Below are 21786 nucleotides of genomic sequence, written 5' to 3'. Positions count from 1 at the left end.
ACTGCACCTACAGGAGGCCTGCCCCACGTAGACAGATTCTAGTATACTTAGGGTAGCCTGCACCTAATCCCTATGTATTTTAAGACCTGTAATATGACGCTAAGGACCTAGATGGTACAGACAAAGAATGATCAGAGGCTGTAAACGAAAGCCATGATAGAAAGCAGACCTGGAAGTTATATAAATGGTGTTGCTTTCAGGAAAACACTTCCAATGCTCAATTTAGGTAATGTGTAAAATTTGATTCATTCCACAAAATGCTACTTAAGGGTGGGGAAAAACGCAAGGAATTAGAACTGCAATAATCAAAATAAGAAAGGCAAACTTGCTTTTCTCTCTTCTTCCCATCTGCAGAAACACACTTCTGAAGTGTCTCTCCTCTACTGTAAATTCAATGTGGTAGCAAGGCAGTCCTGACTTGGTTTCATTCTTATTCTGTGTCAGTCTCATGAGCGTGCATATGTAGGTAGTTAACAAACAGAACATGAAGGATTAGATAATATTTACTTCTGGATACTGACTGTTCTTTGAAACAGAAAAATCTATTCTCTCTCCCCTTAAAACTGTGACAAAAAGAAAATTTACTTGCTGCTTTGATGAAACTTCTTTGAAACTGGTACATCATAAGTGGTCCTGGAAGCATTCTGGAATAAAAAGATGTACACTAGTCAGCTTAATAAAAACAATCATATTCTCTCTAAATCGCAGCAGCCTAGAGATGGCCAAACTGTATTACATTTCTCAAAGGCAAAGATCAGAGGGAAACAAGGCAACTTGACTTAGTCCAACTTAGTTTTCCTTTTGAAAGGCCCTGAGATTTCACCTGAAATTTTCATTCTCCCGCCATTTTAAGGGAATGCATACAACTATGTTTCATAGTCACAACTAGAAAAACACTAATACAACAGTCTGGCACAAACCAAGAGTTTCCCTTCTCAGTCAGTGACTCACCCATCAACAAGAGCATTCTAAGATATGTCTGAAAAACAAGCAACTACCTAAACATTTGCAAACTCTTGTCTTCCCAGCATCTTGTTATTAGAATCAGTTCATCTGTAAGTACTCTGAAAGACTTTTGTAGGTGTTTTTCTGGCAAATTCACTATGGAGTGCTGCTCAAGAATGCCAAGGGACTAGAACCCCTAACATTAAGCATGATACAACCAAATTTTACCTGCTATTTTTTAAAAATAGGTTTTACAAATTTATATACACAGACAACAGAAGGGTGGTTATCAGAGGACATGGGGACTGGGAAGAGGATGAAGAGGGTAAAGGGGATCAAATACACAGTGATGGAGGGAGACTAGACTTTTAATGATAAGCACACAGTGCAATATGCAGATGATGTACTATGGAACTGTACATTTGAAAATTACGTAACGTTATTAACCAATGTCACCTCAATAAATTTAATAAAAAATATGTTCTATACCTACTATTTCTTAGGAAATCAGTATCACCATGTGAAAAGAAGTGCTAAATGCAAACCTCTATAATGTGGTTTTATGTAAAGTTCAATGATAGTATTTGAGTTACGAATATTTAATGAATACGTTAAACTTTAAACTTCAGGTTTTTCTGAGAGTCCAAATAATAGGCTTCTCAACAGACTATACATTATTCTTGGCTTAGGTTTTATTTTATTCTCAGGATTCCATAAGTCAACTCTTAGTCATCCCTTGCATTACATCTTATCCTTGACTTCAAGACTCTTCCATCCCCAATAGCCAATGAAACCGGCATCACCAATTCTTTTTCCTCCTTTGCTTTTGAGCCAAGAGAACCTTCATAGAATCTGTACAAAAGCTAATCCATTCATGATGATAGTTCTCCACTTTGTGTAAGACTAGATCTCCCCCACTTTCCTGTGCAAGAACCACAGTGAAGAGCTGTAATGTTCCTACCCTTCAAGTCCAGCATAAATTTCAATCTATTCATGAAACTGAGAGGTGGGCAGCTAGTCATTTGCTACTCCCTTAATGACAGAAGGAGGGGTAGGGAGGCAGCAGTAATATCACATACATTATTAGAGGAAAATAGTCTCTTTTGCAGTAAAGTGATATTTTCTAATCTAAGCAGAGTCAAAAAGGAGTTCCATTAAGTTCTCATTGTTAAGGACCAACGTCAACAATGTATGCTATCTGCAATGCATAAAACTATCAAAATATATAGGGTATGTAATCACACATTTGCGACAGAATGGGATATGTGATTCCTTGTTTTCTTAACACAGTATTCAGGGATTTCAGGGAATACCATATTTTAGGTTTTGTTAAAGACTAATTGTCATAATAGCTTCTTCTAAAGACCAAAGTTGCCTAAATCACTCATGGCACTACTGCACAATGGCAACCCATCAACTATGGATGATTTACAATCTGAATGACCAGCTGAGCTAAGTGCACCCACACATAGCTGTTTCCATATCTCAAACGCCCACCCAACAGCTCTCTGGAGGCTGAAAAGAAAAACTGCTTTCTTCCTGACTGCCTGATTACGAGCTGGCACTCCGCCATGCAAATGGAAAGTCCCTACCTTAGGTAGGTCTTCAAAGCACTAGTGATGGTCTTGATCTCCCATTCTGCACAGATATCAGTTTCTGTTTCAGAAGCTGTTTTGGGGTCTAAAAGAAAAGACAATGTGTAAAGCAGAGCAGAAAATACAGCTAAAAAACAAGCATACGTAAAAGCATTTAGCCTCACTACTAAGCAAAGAAATTTAAATTAAAACAAAAATGACTCCTATCTTTTGCCTATTAAATTAGAAAAATGTATAAAAATCCACATATCTATTACTGGCAAAAATGCAGTGAAACTGATCCTTTTGTAATCTGCTGGAGGCAAAAGGGATAAATGCAGCAGTTTTGAAAAGCGATTTGGCAATACGTATCAAAGTCATAAAGATGTTTATACCCTTTGAACTGATAATCCCACTTCACACAATCTATCCTCAGGAAATAAGATAAAGCATGAGAAAAGTTACATATCCCCAAAATGTTCAACACACACTATTTTCTATAACAGTAGGAAAAAAATTTAAAGAGAGACCACCTAAATGTCCAATGATAGAAAAATGATTAATTATGGTACGTTTATTTGATAAAATATTATGTTGCCTTTACATGATAATGATGGCTATCTAGCAATATGTGAAATGCCTGGATTGTCATGTAATAAAAAAATCATGTAACAAAAAAAAAGCCCTCAAGATTTAAATGTTTGTGAGAAACTCATATGAACAAAGGCTTAAAGGAAATACTCTAAAATTAAAATAATGCTTGTATTAGAGTGATAGAATTATGGTTTCCATATTTTCTAAATTATGACTTCATTCCATTACTTTTACTGCTGGCAAGGCAGTTGAAAATGGAGTCTTTCAGTAAATTGAAGGGAGAATCCAGTTTCCTCATAGTAAATACTAGTGATTTACCTCTCAGTTCCCATTCCCTTTTGTTTCTGCTCAGAGCCTCATTTACAGTTGGGCTGCTACCCTTTTCTTACACCTACTCCAAGTGCTCAGGTGAGGCTCCCTCCTTTCAATGGTGGGGAATGAGATTTGAGACAGACCAAAGTGCCGCATCTCTCTGGACCCTGTGACTGGTTCAGAAATGGCCCAAGACCTAAGCCAGTTGGATCAAAGAGAACTTCATTACTTTCCTAGGAGATAAAGGAAAGGCTATCTGCTATTTCCTGGTTGGTTTGCACCTGGAAGGTTATACAGCTGTGCGAGGTGCCATCACATAGAGCCTGAGACTGAGTCCAACAAACAAAGCCCGAGATGGTAGAAGCAGAAAAATGGGTCTTGATGACATGGTTTGAGCCCTTCTATCTCTCCATGCCTTTTCAATCATGTGAGCCAAAAAATGCTTTTTTTCCATAAACCAGTTGAGGTCAGATTTTGTTTTCTATAATCCAAAGAGACCTAAATGATATAGCAGGTAAACAGAGATGGCCACCAGACTGTCTCTTTCTGTATAGTCTCTGTGAAGAGTTCTTCCTGCAGGGCTAACAGTCTTCCATTTGGAGAGAAGAATGAGTCACAGGTGGGCACAATACATTTTCTGTACACTGAGAAAGAACCTACTTTCAATATAGGAGGCCAAATAGTCATGAGTGGCTTAAGGATTTAGGTGCTATGTGTTTGCAGGTAACTCTGGGCAGTAATGAACTCTGTCATGTCACATGAAACCAACAAGGAAGAACCTAAAAAGCATGATTTTATTTCCAGGCCCACACAACAGTAAACTCCACAGAGTTCTATTACAGCAAATTTCTGAAAAGTGAACAAAGTGTGATTTTTCCAAATATCTAAAACTGCGGTAGCTTTAATTCTTTTCTTGCTTTGTCGTCTTACACTGTTAACGGTTTTTTCCTGCGGAAGTATATGTACTAAAAAACTTTGCTTAACCTGACCTTTTCCCCGCCCAGGACCAAGACACATGGAGCGCTGCCATCTTGCATGGTTCCTGGATGCAAGACAAACGTTACTGTACATTTTTCTGAGGAACAAACCAACTTCTACCCAAGAAGAGTGAACATGACACTAAACAAGCAGCAGTTGGCAGGTCTGGGAGTTATGAACTGTTCCATGAATCACATTTAGCAAACTAATGATTAGCTTCCACTTATTCAGGCTCTGTAACCATAGGAATATTGTGTAACATTACAGAGAGGAGAGTCAAATTACAGCCAGGCTAAAGGGCTTTTTATAGCACTGATGAGGCAAGGCTCATAACTTGAGCACGTCCATTTTAATTCATTTTATATCCAAACTAAATTGAAGACAGTCTCACAAGCTACCCCATTCTCAGAAAGTGCTGCCGATGTCCACATCTCCCTTCTGTCAGTGCTCCCCTCACTAACTAACAGAGAAGCCTCCTGGTATCATCTGAACAAGATGCAAAGCTGTAATGTAAAATTTTCTTCAGAACTCCGTACTTTTCTGCCTACCATGTCATTTGACCATTGCAGTGCTTAGTAAAACTGACATAAACTAGAGGAGCAATCCAACAAACAAAAAAGCATTCTGTGGGTAGAGCGAAATGAGTGTATTTCCTCCTCTACCTACTCGAACACAAATTTGGAAAAACAGGAGACAGACTAGAAGCAGTGGTGACAAGGGGAGGTGGTCTTAGAACTGTCACCCTGGATCAGTCCAAAGATCCATCTCGTACACTGTTGTGTTGCTGACAAAAACACTAAGGACCTTCTGGAGGAAATGATTAGGAAAGTCACCTGTGTATTCTAAATTTCCTAATAACACATTATAATTTTTTCTTTAACTGAGAAGGTAATATAAGCACAAAATAAAAAAATAATTCAAGCAAAACAAATAGATATACATTAAAAAGGTTCACCTTTCCTCCGCTTGGGGCAACTGCTAATATCAGTTGTATACCATCTCCAACAGTATATGCATGAACAAGCAAAATATGAATACACACATCTTTGTAAAAACACAAACAGAAGCACACTATACATGTCATTCTGTTCAGTGTTATTTCATTTAACAATAGCTTAAGAAATTGTTCCATATCAGTACACAAATATATCTACTTCACAGTACTTTGTTGTGCCATAGTTAAATGTCTCATTTATGGAAATTAAGATGGTTCCCTGCTTTTGCTATAATAAACAATATTTTTACATGTCTTACGATAGAAAAATGATTAATTATGGTACGTTTATTTGATAAAATATTATGTTGCCTTTACATGATAATGATGGCTATCTAGCAATATGTGAAATGCCTGGATTGTCATGTAATAAAAAAATCATGTAACAAAAAAAAGCCCTCAAGATTTAAATGTTTGTGAGAAACTCATATGAACAAAGGCTTAAAGGAAATACTCTAAAATTAAAATAATGCTTGTATTAGAGTGATAGAATTATGGTTTCCATATTTTCTAAATTATGACTTCATTCCATTACTTTTACTGCTGGCAAGGCAGTTGAAAATGGAGTCTTTCAGTAAATTGAAGGGAGAATCCAGTTTCCTCATAGTAAATACTAGTGATTTACCTCTCAGTTCCCATTCCCTTTTGTTTCTGCTCAGAGCCTCATTTACAGTTGGGCTGCTACCCTTTTCTTACACCTACTCCAAGTGCTCAGGTGAGGCTCCCTCCTTTCAATGGTGGGGAATGAGATTTGAGACAGACCAAAGTGCCGCATCTCTCTGGACCCTGTGACTGGTTCAGAAATGGCCCAAGACCTAAGCCAGTTGGATCAAAGAGAACTTCATTACTTTCCTAGGAGATAAAGGAAAGGCTATCTGCTATTTCCTGGTTGGTTTGCACCTGGAAGGTTATACAGCTGTGCGAGGTGCCATCACATAGAGCCTGAGACTGAGTCCAACAAACAAAGCCCGAGATGGTAGAAGCAGAAAAATGGGTCTTGATGACATGGTTTGAGCCCTTCTATCTCTCCATGCCTTTTCAATCATGTGAGCCAAAAAATGCTTTTTTTCCATAAACCAGTTGAGGTCAGATTTTGTTTTCTATAATCCAAAGAGACCTAAATGATATAGCAGGTAAACAGAGATGGCCACCAGACTGTCTCTTTCTGTATAGTCTCTGTGAAGAGTTCTTCCTGCAGGGCTAACAGTCTTCCATTTGGAGAGAAGAATGAGTCACAGGTGGGCACAATACATTTTCTGTACACTGAGAAAGAACCTACTTTCAATATAGGAGGCCAAATAGTCATGAGTGGCTTAAGGATTTAGGTGCTATGTGTTTGCAGGTAACTCTGGGCAGTAATGAACTCTGTCATGTCACATGAAACCAACAAGGAAGAACCTAAAAAGCATGATTTTATTTCCAGGCCCACACAACAGTAAACTCCACAGAGTTCTATTACAGCAAATTTCTGAAAAGTGAACAAAGTGTGATTTTTCCAAATATCTAAAACTGCGGTAGCTTTAATTCTTTTCTTGCTTTGTCGTCTTACACTGTTAACGGTTTTTTCCTGCGGAAGTATATGTACTAAAAAACTTTGCTTAACCTGACCTTTTCCCCGCCCAGGACCAAGACACATGGAGCGCTGCCATCTTGCATGGTTCCTGGATGCAAGACAAACGTTACTGTACATTTTTCTGAGGAACAAACCAACTTCTACCCAAGAAGAGTGAACATGACACTAAACAAGCAGCAGTTGGCAGGTCTGGGAGTTATGAACTGTTCCATGAATCACATTTAGCAAACTAATGATTAGCTTCCACTTATTCAGGCTCTGTAACCATAGGAATATTGTGTAACATTACAGAGAGGAGAGTCAAATTACAGCCAGGCTAAAGGGCTTTTTATAGCACTGATGAGGCAAGGCTCATAACTTGAGCACGTCCATTTTAATTCATTTTATATCCAAACTAAATTGAAGACAGTCTCACAAGCTACCCCATTCTCAGAAAGTGCTGCCGATGTCCACATCTCCCTTCTGTCAGTGCTCCCCTCACTAACTAACAGAGAAGCCTCCTGGTATCATCTGAACAAGATGCAAAGCTGTAATGTAAAATTTTCTTCAGAACTCCGTACTTTTCTGCCTACCATGTCATTTGACCATTGCAGTGCTTAGTAAAACTGACATAAACTAGAGGAGCAATCCAACAAACAAAAAAGCATTCTGTGGGTAGAGCGAAATGAGTGTATTTCCTCCTCTACCTACTCGAACACAAATTTGGAAAAACAGGAGACAGACTAGAAGCAGTGGTGACAAGGGGAGGTGGTCTTAGAACTGTCACCCTGGATCAGTCCAAAGATCCATCTCGTACACTGTTGTGTTGCTGACAAAAACACTAAGGACCTTCTGGAGGAAATGATTAGGAAAGTCACCTGTGTATTCTAAATTTCCTAATAACACATTATAATTTTTTCTTTAACTGAGAAGGTAATATAAGCACAAAATAAAAAAATAATTGAAGCAAAACAAATAGATATACATTAAAAAGGTTCGCCTTTCCTCCGCTTGGGGCAACTGCTAATATCAGTTGTATACCATCTCCAACAGTATATGCATGAACAAGCAAAATATGAATACACACATCTTTGTAAAAACACAAACAGAAGCACACTATACATGTCATTCTGTTCAGTGTTATTTTCATTTAACAATAGCTTAAGAAATTGTTCCATATCAGTACACAAATATATCTACTTCACAGTACTTTGTTGTGCCATAGTTAAATGTCTCATTTATGGAAATTAAGATGGTTCCCTGCTTTTGCTATAATAAACAATATTTTTACATGTCTTACCTGTAGAAAAAAATTCCTCAAAATGGAATTTCTGGGTCTAAACTATGTGCATTTTAAATTTTGAAATACATTGCTCAACTGCCCTTCAAAGGATGTACCACTATATTTAAGTATGAGAGTGACTCCTTCACTAGATCCTTGACATCATATGATTGAACGCTGATCCTAGCCAATCTGATGGGTTTAAGAAAAGGTTATCTGACTGTTTTAATTTGTACTTTAATAAGAAGGAAGATTGAGAATTACCTCCTGTGTCTGGATTCAAGTCTACTGAGGTACAGTCACACTTCAAGTCTACTGAGGTACAGTCACACTATTTCCATAATTTTTAAAAATATTTTACTTTTCAATTACAGTTGGCATACATTATACAGTTTAAGGTGTACACAGTTCCATAATTTTTGACAAATATAAATAATCATGTAACTATCACCACAATCAAGATATAAATAATTTCCATCACCTCCAAAAATTAGACTGTGCCCCTTTATAGTCAATCCCTCTCCCTTCACCTCCAGCCCTCTGGAACCACTTTCACATAGAGTACTTTTGAAATTCATTCAAATTGTTTACGTACCAGTAGTTCAATCTTTTTATTACTGAGTAGTATTCAATTTTATGGATGCACCACAATTTATTTATCCCTTCACTAGCTGATGGGCATTTACACTGTTTCCAATTTTGGGCTGTTATGAATAAAGTTGCTATAAATATTTGAATACAGGTCTTTATATGGACATTTTCATCTCTTCGGTATATACCTAGCAGTGGAACTGGGTAAAAATAAATAAGAGTGGGTCATATAGTGAGTACATTTAACTTTAGCAGAGACTGCCAAATTATTTTCTAAAACAGCTGAGCCATTTTGCATTCCCACTAGCAATGTGAGAATTGCTTCACATCTTCATCAACACATGATATAGTCATATGCTTAAAATTGAAATTTTAGCTATTCTAGTAGGCATGTAGTGATAACGCATTTTTTAAATTTGCTTTTCCTTAATGACTAATGATGTTGGTCATCTTTGCATGGGCTTTTTGGCCATTTGTATATTTTCTTTGGCGAGCTGTTTGTTAAAATCTCTTGTCCATTTTAAAAACTGGGCTGTTGTGTTCTTATTACTAAGTTGCAAGAGTTATTTTTAATATATTCTGGATACAAATCATTTATTAGACATATTTTGCAAATATTTTCTCCTGATCTGTAGTTTGTTTTTTTCTTTTTCTTAATATCTTTTAAAGAGCAGAAGTTTTTTATTTGAATAATGTTCAGTTTATCAGATTTTTCGATTATGGTTCCTGCTTTTGTGTTTCATCCAAGAAATCTTTTCTAAACCAAGGTCACAAAGATTTTCTCCTGTTTTCTTCATGAAGTTTTATAGTTTTAGCTCTTAGGTTTAAAACTATAATGCATTTCCAGTTAATTCGTATGGGTTCTATTTCTGGTTTCTCTTGTCTGTTCCATTGACCTATATGCCATTCCTTATAGTCTTGCTTAAAATACCATATGGCCGTGCTTTCCTGCATTTAAACAGTTGTATTTTGTTTTCTGTCTCTTTCTAAAATCTTCTTGAACCTTTTATATCTCCATTATGTCTTTGAGGAAGAGGTTTATGTAAGTATGCTATGCTCTACATAAACAAGACCTCTTTTCATTTATCCTACAGTTAAGGCTTTCGAGACTAGATTTAAAACTTAGCAATATAAGAATAATTTACTCCAGCAAATTATTTTCTCATTATGAAAGTCATACATCTTTAAAAAACTTTAATCACTTCCTATATCCAGTATCCAAAAATCCAGAGTATCTCTAGCCACTTCTGTTCTGACATCTAAAACCTCTTACTGTCTCAAGTCCCTGTCTTAGGAGAACCTACCTGAAACCTCCCAATAAGCAAAAGTGATGGTGGAAAGAGCAGAGAGGAAGGTGAGTTTCTATCTGAGGTCTCCATCCTCTAAGAACTCAGAATTGTGGTTAGACATGATCTTACTAGCTTCCGGAAGGATCAATCCCCATCCTAACAATCTACTATTTCGAAGTCATCATCATTTGTCTGCTCCCCTTTACAGATGAATAAAACCAGAAATTCACTTTTTGCATAGCTCTGCTGCTTCTACAAGGCGATGGTCTTCAAAGTCTGAGGCTGTTTCTACCCTTTACTAAATAAGCCTTCAAGTCTTGAGAGTTGTCATGAAGAATGTCTATTACTTTAGGATTTCTTCCGAAGGAAGTCCTCACTTGCTTTTACTTATGCTATTCTGTGAAAGGGTGTTGGAATGAAAGGCACAGAAAAAAAGAATACAGACATTCAAGGTCCAAGATTTGTAAGGAAGAATAGTTCATGGCTAGATCAGAGATCAGTGGGTGAGGCATGTTACTATAATTTAGTGCTTTAAAACATTGCAATTTAATACCTTCCATGTGTTCTCTGTAGCACCGACCTGGCTTTAAACATTAGTTTTAAAAAAGGAAAAAGTTATGGAATAAGATGAGAAAAATAACACCGAATTTGCATTCCTTTACCATCAAGGTAAAATTCTAATAAAGACATGCAAAAAAAGGAACACAAAGTTTCAACAGCACAGAAAAATGGGTTCACTGCAACATTCTGCCTGTCACCAAAGGAATACCAACTAGGCAAAGCTCAGACGAAGGAATGAGGAAAACCCAGTTGGGGGAACAATGATATAGGTCACAGCCCTTCACCCACCCTACAGTACAGCCAAAGCCATGCCAGGAAGGGATGCCACATGCATGGCCTCCACCCCAGCACACACACTGGGGGGAAGCTGCTTTCTGGAGTGGACAGAATCATCCTAAGATTACAATACGGACAGTGAAATTAGACTGGGGACAGAGGTGGAGAGGCATCCCTTTATATTAAGGGAAATAAATTCCGATAAGGGAAAGTCTTAGAGGAAACGTGAGGGTGACAAAGGAAGAACCTCAGCACCTCATATTAAACAAGAAAAAACTCCACTTCTCCCAGAATCATAACCAAATAACAGAATCAGGAGAAATCAGTTCAGGGGTATAGGTCTACACTAAATGAAAGATTTAAGAAAATGTCAGAAAGGTGGATGGAATCATGTATAATGGTCCTCCAATTTCATATGAGCGGAGGATTCCAACAGATTTCAGGAAAACTGCAGCAGAATAAGGATGATCTATCCACAGTGAATTTAATTGCAAAGATTTATAAACTTCTCTGTGTTCAGATTTGATTAAACAGAAGATTTTTAAAAGCTGATAAAATACTTGTTAGCATAAAATATGGAGATAAAAGCCTCTACAAAATTTTCAGGAAGTACCTGTTCTGTATGCTAAATAAAATTCAGAAAATTATGGATGCTGCGAAATAAGACACCAAATAAAAAGAGAAATAGACTGAAATAATAAAGATGATAGCTAAAAGGTAGGAAACAGCTAAGTAAGTTAGTGAAGACATCAAAAATTCAATTACAAAATTAAAATCTGCATTATAAACAACAACAACAACAAATCAACCCAAAAGAAATTTAAATGAATGATATGGATATGGGTCACAAGTTTGAGAATTTTTACTAAAATGCAAAAAATCAGGAGAAAAACAAACATGAAAATAGTGAAGAATGATGATAATGTATTTTTTAAATTGAGAATTGCATAATAATGAAAAAAAATGTTTTTTCCTCCAAAAAAACATATGTAAAAACTCCTTCATCAGACCCCAATATGTACAAAAGAGTGACTTATCTGGTGATATTTAAAAGTAATGGAAAGGTGGAAATTTTCTCATTATACAGTTATTGGTCAATTGGATAACTATTTGAGGAAAAGAAGAGTTAGTTCCCATTTTGCATGAATAAGTTACATTTGGATTTTAAGGAAAACAAAAAGGTTTTATAATCCTGGAATGGGGAAGGTCTTTTAAGGCATAATCCATATAGGAAAAAGACTGATTTCATAAAAGATTAGACTTCATAAAAATTTTAAATATTCATAAGACAAAACAAAAACAAAAGTACCATAAATTAAGTTCAAGATAAATGATAATCTGGAAAAAAATACTGGTAACAAAGCCTCCATATCTAAAAAGGTTTTACAATCCAAAGATTACTACACCAATCAAAAAACAGGCTAAGAACACAAATAGGTAATTCATGAAAGGAGAAACATAAATCAGCAAGAAAAACAGGAAAAACATCCAAACTCACTCAGGTTTACAGAAATGCAAAGTTAAATCAAAATGCGATACATTTTAAAATATATTTATAATTCGTATGCAAAAAAGTAATAGAGATGGCAAGGATGTGAAGTATAGGGCACTCTCCTGAGACTTTGCTGATAGCAAATTTAGGAATATCAATTAAGGGCCTTGAAAATATGTGCATACCTTGGCCCAGCAATTCAACATCTTAAAATAAAGCTCAAGGAAATAATATAAACATTAAAAATAACAACAGCTCACATTTATTGACTACCACATGGAGGCTCTGGACTCAGTAACTCACATGCTTCTTTTTATTTAATCCTCACATTGTTATAGTGGCAGGGACATATGAGATAGAAGACTAGACAGGTTTAAATAACTTGCGTAGAGTCAATCAGATAAGCGGTAGAACTGCAACTTGTCTAACTCCAAAAAATGCATGCTCTTAACCAGCACTATCCTATCCCTATGGGATGTTCACCTGAGTATTTTCTAGAATTGCAGTCAGTCTACATATCTGAGCATAGAAGACTGATTGAAGTTATAGTATATCTACCAAATACATGGCCAAAAGAAATCGCATTCCTGACGAACTTGAAAAACATCAGAAAATAGACATGAAAAAAGTCTATTAAAAAGCAGTATACATGCACAGTGTAATTCCAATTTTATAAACTTTTTATTATATTATAGAATATTATATTTAAAAGGTGAGAGTGATATGATAAAGTGGTCAATTAAGGTTATCTCTGGTCTACTAGATTTATTTTCTTTTTTCTAATTTTCGTATTTCTCCAAATTTGCTATGACCACTTATAATTTCTAATCAGAAAAAACAAGTTATTTAAAATATATACAGGAAGAGAGACAAATGTACTGAACAAGCATATAGCTGATTTATATTTTTAAAATGTTGAGCTAAAACTTGGAAAAGTTTATCTTCACTTAACATTCAGAGGGAGAAAAACACCGAACAGAACAAACATGGAAGACACTCTATTTCTAGGAATCTGCATGTCTTCCTGAGTCCTTTTTCACTTTTCAAAGACTAATAATACCTATTGCTAAGAAGAAGGTGTCAAGTGTAGCTCTTGATATGACACCAGCACAAGGCTCTACCACATTTACTATGAGAAATTCTGGCAAGCTTTCTTAAGGAATCCTAATCAATAAAAAGAAGATGTTCTCAAAGCACTGGCTCTTATCCTCCTCTTCCCACCTAAAGTCCCCCAATATATTAGGCATACACATGGTAAACTCAAAGTGATCAAAAGAATTCTCCGGTTGAGGCACCTAAAAATGGCGTAGATGATAGAGGCTTTGTTCATCTCTCTTGCAACCACATCAAAGTTGAGACAAACATGGAGCAAACGGCAAGCAGAGTTGCCTGGGATCTCGAAGAACAGAAGCACTACAACTAGAGAGAGAAATAAGAAATCAACCTGCAACGGTAGAAGGCAGGAGGGGGAGAAGACAGGAGGCTGTCCAGTCACGAGCACCTGAGTAGGGCAGAGGGTATGGCAGCTGCAGATGTCTCTTAAAGGGGCCATGACTGTGATCAGACTTTGATGGTGATGGGCTTGCTCGCTCTGAGCACCAGCACCGAGTTGGCTGCTCAGGGGTCACCAGGAACTTACAGGGGGACACTGAGTTGTCAGAGCAAGGACGGGAGGCGAGGCTTTCTCCCTGGTAGAAGTACTGGTGGTGTCCATTGTTCCTCTGTTGAGCCCTTCCCTCTCCCAGTGTGCAGACTCTGTATATTAGAGGGAATCAACATAGTGGATAAAGAAGAGGATCCAATCACTGGTACAGAGGATGGGGAAGCCAAGGACATCCAATCAAAATGGCAAGAAAAAAAAGCCAAGACTATAATAATAATTTTAAGGACAAAATTGAATGTAAAAACATCGGCATCACAGGGGTACCTGAAGGAGAACAAGAAGTTGAAGAGCTATTTGAAGAAATAATGATGAAAACTTTCCTCGTCTGGTGAAGGAAATAGACATACAACCCCAGGAAGCTCAGAGAGTCTCAAAAAGATGAACCTAAAGAGGCCCACATCAAGACACATCATAATTAAAATGCCAAAGGATAAATAAAAAGAGAGAATCTTAACAGCAGCAAGAGAAAAGCAGTTAGTTACCTACAAGGGAACACCCATAAGATTGGCAGCTGATTTCTCAAAAGAAACTACACAGGACAAAGGGGCTAGGCACAAAATATTTAACGTGATGAAAATCCAGGATTTACAACTTTATCCAGCAAAGGTATCATTTAGAGTCGAAGGACAGATAAAGAGATTCCCAGACAAAAATAAGCTAAAGGAATTTATCAACACCAAGCCAGTATTATAGGAAATATTGGAGGGACTCTTTTAAGAAGAAAAAAATATGTATCAAAAACATGAATAAAGAATGGTAATAACTACATTTCTATTAAGTACCTCAAATGGAAAAGAAGTAAATGCTCCAACCAAAAGGTAGGGTGGCTGAATAGGTAAGAAAACAAGACTCCTACATATGCTGCCTACAGGAGACTCACTTCAGATTAAAAGACACACACAGACTAAAAGGAAAGGGATAGAAAAAAATATTGCCTTGATGGACCTAGAGGGTATTGCAATGAATAAGTCAGATAAAGACAAATATCGCATGATTTCATGTACATGTGGAATCTAAAGAACAAAATAAATAACAAAAATGGCAACAAACTCATAGATACAGCGAATATTTTGAGGGCTACTAGATGAGAAAGGGTTTGGGGGAATAGTGAAAAAGGGCAAAGGGATTAAGAAATACAAATGGATAGTTACAAAATAGACACATGGAGACATAAAGTGTAGCATATGGAAAATAGTTAACAATGTTATAATAAATATATAAGGGGAAGAGGCGATACTAGATTTAGTGGGGTGATCACCTGGTGAGTTATATAGATCTCTAATCACTCTGCTGTACAACTGAAACTAATATATTATTGTATGCCAACTATAATCAGAAAAAACTCATTGAATTGTAAAAAAAAAAAAGTATCTGGTTTTACTTAATTCTAACCCATAATAAAAACACACCATTCCACTTTTGAGAGACTCTGACAAATAATCCCACAGTGTCTGGCACATAAGAGGGCATCCAATGAGTATAGAAAAAAAAAATAGTGAATGAATGGTTGACTATCAGCCCAGTCATGGCAGGGAGAGGTTTAGGGGTATAGGAGTCATGTTAATTTTATACTCTTGGCTAACTCAGTCTAGTACCAGTATCAAGAACTGATGAAGATGTGAGCATGTTCACAAAACAGAAGTGAGGCAGGGCTCTCTGCCTTCAGGTCTGGAGTCTCTGGACTAATGGGTGATTCTTCAATTCCAAGATCTACACTGTTGAACTTAATTGGTAGTGAGAATCACAGATACCATTCTCTACTTTTGATTAGATCTTTCACTGTGGGCATTTTTCAGCTCTGGTTGAATTTCAGTTTGGATTCTAGTCTATCTGTAATGTCCCCATGGCAAAGGCAGCCAGCCTCGTGACTTTCGGCTGCTAGTTATTAGTTTTTCATGACATTTCTCAGATGTTCATCATCATTTTGTCTAACCCTAGGAAAACTGAAGAAAACAGGACAAATATCTTATTTGAGGGCCACTAAGAGAAGCAATAAAAACGAGATCTTTTCATACCACGTTGCTTAGCACAACTGAGCTAAGGTGCTTTTCTTTTAGATTAGCAAACCCTTCTAAAATGTCATATTTCTTTTCACTAGTGTCATCTTACATAAAAATCTGTCATCTTTGAAATCTCTCTGACCCCTCTACTCCCCCATATCCAACTGGTTACAAAGTCCTGTTGATTCTCTCTCCAATCATTTTGAGCCTGTTCTTTATTCCTGACCTCAGAGCAGCTATTTGGTTCAACCCTCGATAGGGTCATCTGCCTAATCTGTTGCAACCGTCTTCTTCCTCCATGTATTTCCATGATCAAATACATGCTCCACATTGCTGCCAGCGTTGTCTTCCTCAAACTAGAACCTGATTTAGTTACACCTGTGTTGGACATACTTTTGTTATTACCCAGTGGCCATTATTTCAGGAAAACATTCCTCCATCATTCTTTTAATAATCCTACTTAGTCCACAGAGTTCTACAGACTAACCCCCGCCCCCAACCCTACCTCTCCGCCACACTCACAGAGGTGGCACAGGATCACCAGAGACAGGCACAGGATCCAGGCTGTCTGGATCCATCTGCTGTAGGTCATGTGTCTAGTCTGAGATTATGAAATAAACCATGTGAATGGCCCTATACAATCAAAGTCCACCCTGAGACTTTCTGCCAAAAATGTCAAGAAAGGTACTCTCCTCTCAGTGATACAAGCTCCAAGGACCACTGAGGCTGGACTATCTGGGACATTCCCACAAAGAATACAGTCAATGCAAAGGCAAGCAAAGGTCACGGATCATGAGGAACCAGAGAAAGGAGTGGGAAAGCCTCAAACGAATGTAAAGATGTTACTGGAGCGACCAGGCTCTTCTGCCACCTTGAACTTAGCAGTTACATAAACAATTAAATGCCTTTATTTTTATTTTAAACTATTTTAAATTGTCTTCTTGACACTTTTGTGTGCAAAAGTCTTAACACACAACTCTACTACATAGCATGACATTCAAATTCCTCAAAAAAAGGGGGCCATCTCAGCTTTTCGGCTTTAACTCTCCTGTCCCAGTTTCAAGTATTTTCAAATACTAAAATAAATAATAATAATAATAATATCAATACTCTCTGCTATTGCCACCACAGATCCCAATTTCTCTCCCCATGCTGTTGTTCATAATACTTCCTGAATCAGAATTATTCTTCTATTCTCTCCTTCACTACTTAATCTTCTAGATTCAACTTATATTATATACTAGTATATTTTACATTACACCTTTCATATGCATGCATATATCCCCACTACTGAACACTCTGCAGACAAGGAATAACTCTTCCTAAAGTTTCATTTCTAGCACCTAACAATCTGTTTCAGAGAGCATATGCTCCACAAATATTTGCAGCTCCGACTGGAAATAAAACACTGAGGATTGATACCTGTTGGACTCTTAACCGTTACCTACATTAGAATTTTCAAAAAAGTAACCATATCAACATACAGCCCAGCAATCGCCCTCTTGGACATTTATCCCACAGAAATAAATCGATGTTCAGATAAAAACTTGTGCACAAATGTTTATAACAGCTTTATTTGTCATTTCCCCAAACTGGAACCTACCCAGATGTCCTTCATCAGGTGAATGGCTAAACTGTGGTGCATCTGTACAATGTGATACTACTCAGCAATAAAAGAACAAACTATTGACACATAAAACTACTTGAATAAATCTCAAGAGAATTATGCTAACTGAAAAAAAAGCCAATCCAAAAATTGTATGATTCCATTTATATAATAACCTTGAAATTACACAGTTACAGAAATGGAGAACAGATTAGTGGTTGCCAGGGGTTAAGCATGGGGATGAGGTGAGGGGCGAGGAAGATGGATGTAGCCATAAAACGGCATCACAGGGGATTCTTGCAGTGATGGAACTGTTCTGCATCTTGATTGTATCAATACCTGGTTGCGATACAGTTTCTAAAGTCTAGCAAGATGTTACTATTGGAGGAAAGCTAGTAAAGGTACACAGGATTTCTCTATATTATTTCTTATAACTGCATGTGCATCTATAATTATCTCAAAATAAAAAGTTTAATTTTTCAAAGAACTACATCTGAATCTGAATCAACCCTGAATCAAAGAACAGATACTCAGTGCAAATGTACCTTATAAATAATCATAGTTTCAAACTAAATATTTCATTATGACTAGCAATACAATAGAATTTTGCCTACAAGAGGCAAGGAGTGCTCTCAAAAAGAGGTAGAGAGTTATTCTCATCAACATGAGAAAGGAGATTTCTTTCATATGAAAACTATTATCAGAAAGTGGGATAGCAAAATAAATGACAAATACTAACAAGAGAAATGTCCCTGCACAGAAAACTGACCAGGGACCCTGAGTAATAATAGTCCTTCTCTACAAGTACGTGGCCAGGCTTCCATGGGGATGAATAATAGCCACTGATGGGTGAAATCTGATCTGTTTGCCATTTAGATCCATGTGACTCATTGAGACTGGCTGCATTCATATCTGAAAATACAGGAAATCTGCAGCCTAGGCAAATTTGGCTTATTGGCTCATGGGTTTTTGCGTTGAACGTTGCACATTCAGAGATAGTAGTTTTATATTTATATCAGCCAACTGCAAAGATGTTCTGCTGCTCAAATGACAGAAACAAAGAGAATCAAAAGAATTATCTGCTTATATACATTTTGTCTGAGTCACATGACAGCTTCTCCATAATAGGGAACACAAGATCTGAGGTTCTGCAGGCATCGGATGGGCCTCACTAAGAAGACAGAGGGAGTCATGAGCTAATAAAGACAGATTAGGGTGTGGTGGTCACATGAGCGACCAACATCACTGGGACTGGCAGTGGCCGACACAGAGGGTGTGGTGATTTGGACCTGCCATTTTTTGTTTTGTCCAGTCTCACTTCGTACCTCTTCCAGTAATTCCCGCAGCCATGACAACGGGTGAGTGAGGCAGCTTATTTCTGGGAGTTACCTCTTGGAATACCCTGATTCCTTCCCAAGGGGCTGTCCATATTTATGGACTTGGTGACAGAAACAAAGAGAATCAAAAGAATTATCTGCTTATATACATTTTGTCTGAGAGTCACATGACACCTTGTGCCCTCCCCACCCCCCTGGGGCCTGCCTGGCAGAGTCTCTGCTGCACTCACCCATCAGGACACTCAGCAACTTCTGCACTCTGGAATTGACCCCCACGATTCGGTAGAGCCCTTGCTCATTGATCCCTGAGAAGAGAAACAGTGATGATTTAATTAGAGGCATGTCAAAACACAAGTCAAGCCATCCCAGCCAAAGGCACTATTTTCATTTTCTTGGTCGTTCTAAAAGCTGCTCTAATTAAAGTCCCCTGTCACTCAGCTCTGGTCTTAGCGAAGCAGTGGGATTTGGTACAGCTGTCTAGGATTTCACGGATGTGCTGCACACTGCAGCCCTCGTGTTAGTTCAGTCATTAGAGGGGAAAGAAATCTTGCTCTTCTCTTGTCAAAGGCAGCATCTGAAGAGTTTTGAAAGATGCAAAATATATACTTTTAAATAGGTCATATTTAACCAGTTTGCTAATTTAAAAAGCCAAAAATGACATGACAAAAAATTCATATTACAGAAAAGAAAAAATACCTCACAATCTATTTCTACATATAGAATAAAAATAATGAGTGTAAGGACATTTTTAATTTTGGAGAATGTTAGCCAAGACTGAGAAATCAGAAAATCTATTTATTTGTAAGGTAAATATTCATTACAAAGAAAAAGAAGGACCACCTTCATTCAACCCAAGGAAATGTACAACTGGACCAGAAGGGGTTTACCTTCAAATACCCAAACAAAGAACCAAAAACTAATGACCTCAGTACTTTGTTCATTTAAGTGCAAGAATTAGATCACCACTGTATGATTTACAAAAAGGGATATTTAGACCAAATGACAAGAAATGACTTTTCTCCTGTTAGTCCTAGGCTCATCGTATCTGATACCTCTCAACTAACTGATCTCCTGCTTCCTATCTTATTCTCCTGATGCCCATTCTCTAACCGATAGCCAAAGTGAACTTTTCAAAGAGTAAATCTGTTCAAACCATCTCTTTTCTTAATACCTTCCAGTGGTTTCCTATTGCATTTAGATCACAATCAAAATTTACCGTGCCGACAAGGCCCTACACAGTTGAGCACCAGCCTACCTCTGACCATATCATCAACCGCCCTCACTCTGCGCTGCCACACTGGCCTTCCTGTGTCTCCTCCATATCACGCTCAGGCCCCCCAATCCCAGCCTCTGCACAAGATTTCTTCCACCTGGAACATACCTCTCCCAGATCTTTTCATGTTCAGGTCTCACCTTACATGCAGTCTCTTCAGTATAATGCATCCCATGACCTACACTATTGGCTAGTTTGTTTTCTTTACAGCAGTTAATAATACCTAAAATTTTCTTATTCGGTTTCCTGTCTTTCTCTCTACAAATACAATGTAAACTCTAAGTACAGTGATTCTATCTTCCTCACCATTATATCCCCAGCACCAAGATCAGCATATGATACATGATAGAATAAATAAAACAGGAGTTACCTCCATCAGAGCTACTACTTTAGGGTCAAAATAAAATTTCCTGGAAGAAATTTGGGAAAAGGCTGATTCTGCAGTGTCTTCTACACTATATAAAAATGGAACTAATGAATAAAAAGGAAGTGGTTTGGAATGATGGAGTTTTATAGCTAAAACAGATCTGTAAAAGCATGCACATCATCTTGTATGGTTCATGAGCTAGGAGACCCTGGTCAAAAACTAAGCGATAGGCCCCAAGTTACTCAGTAGCAGAACCATTATTCAGCAACATGGTGGTTTCTAGAGCTTGTCCTTTCTGAAGTATATCTCATTCTTTTGTCCTTGTGCTTTCCTGGAACTTGACACAATCCCAGCTCCCATTTGACAATGATTAATGAACCCCATAAAGTATGGGAGGTCTGTTCACCTCTGGTCACCACAAATATGTATGTACATACATGCACTGCAGTAGAGAAATAGCCACTTCCTTCATGTATTTATGTTAAAATGGCATTTAACTCACACTGCCCTTATTTCCTCTTTGTGCTAAATGAAAACTTTCCTAGAAGTTAAAACAGCATTTTTGGAGGCAGAAGTTAAGAGACCAAACCAGCTGGAGACTCTGTTCTTCACCACTACTTATCATGTATATTTCCGCCTTTACACCAGAAAAAGTTGTGTCCAGAGCTATTGGTTTGCATTTACCATACAGACTCTAAGAAGGGTTTTAAATGATTATGTTTCTCTCCTAGTTCTGGCTGCTGAAAACTGAACAACAATCAGGTGGCCCCTTCAGCCAAGTATGTGAACTTCACAGTGGAGGGGAGGGGAGTTTTGTTTTGAACTCACTTATGGCTCCATTTTTACGCCTCTACTCTTGTTAACCCTGTATATCTTATATCTCTCATTCTTTTCTTTTAAAATGAAAAGCATTTCAAAACGCCTGTTGAAAAATTACCTTTGTTATGCCTACTTTAAAAATTTTAGAAACGGCAGTTATGGAAAATAGATAAATCAAAGGAAGACAATAAAAACAGCAGGGAGACCTACTGACAATACAATGATACCTGTGCAGGTACACGTCTCCCCTCTCTCTGCCACCCCCAGGATGGGTTACTTCC

General features: G+C 37.5%; 1 protein-coding gene across 2 annotated transcripts in view; it reads right to left on the bottom strand.

Moving 5' to 3' along the window:
* ARHGAP26 (Rho GTPase activating protein 26) overlaps positions 1-21786 on the bottom strand; it is a 399050-nt gene that overhangs the window by 146708 nt on the left and 230556 nt on the right. For both annotated transcript variants that reach the window (XM_011367454.2, XM_011367455.2), the window contains exons 14-16: positions 19277-19351; positions 2538-2625; positions 586-644 (exon numbers count right to left, since the gene is read on the bottom strand). In XM_011367454.2, coding sequence (XP_011365756.1) covers positions 586-644; positions 2538-2625; positions 19277-19351 — 222 coding nt within the window. The remainder of the gene's footprint in view (positions 1-585; positions 645-2537; positions 2626-19276; positions 19352-21786) is intronic.

The sequence above is a fragment of the Pteropus vampyrus genome, unplaced genomic scaffold (assembly GCF_000151845.1).
Source record: "Pteropus vampyrus isolate Shadow unplaced genomic scaffold, Pvam_2.0 Scaffold134, whole genome shotgun sequence".
Taxonomy (NCBI): Eukaryota; Metazoa; Chordata; class Mammalia; order Chiroptera; family Pteropodidae; genus Pteropus; species Pteropus vampyrus.
Note: the sequence above shows the minus strand (reverse complement) of the source record. Positions and strands in the feature narration are given on the sequence as shown.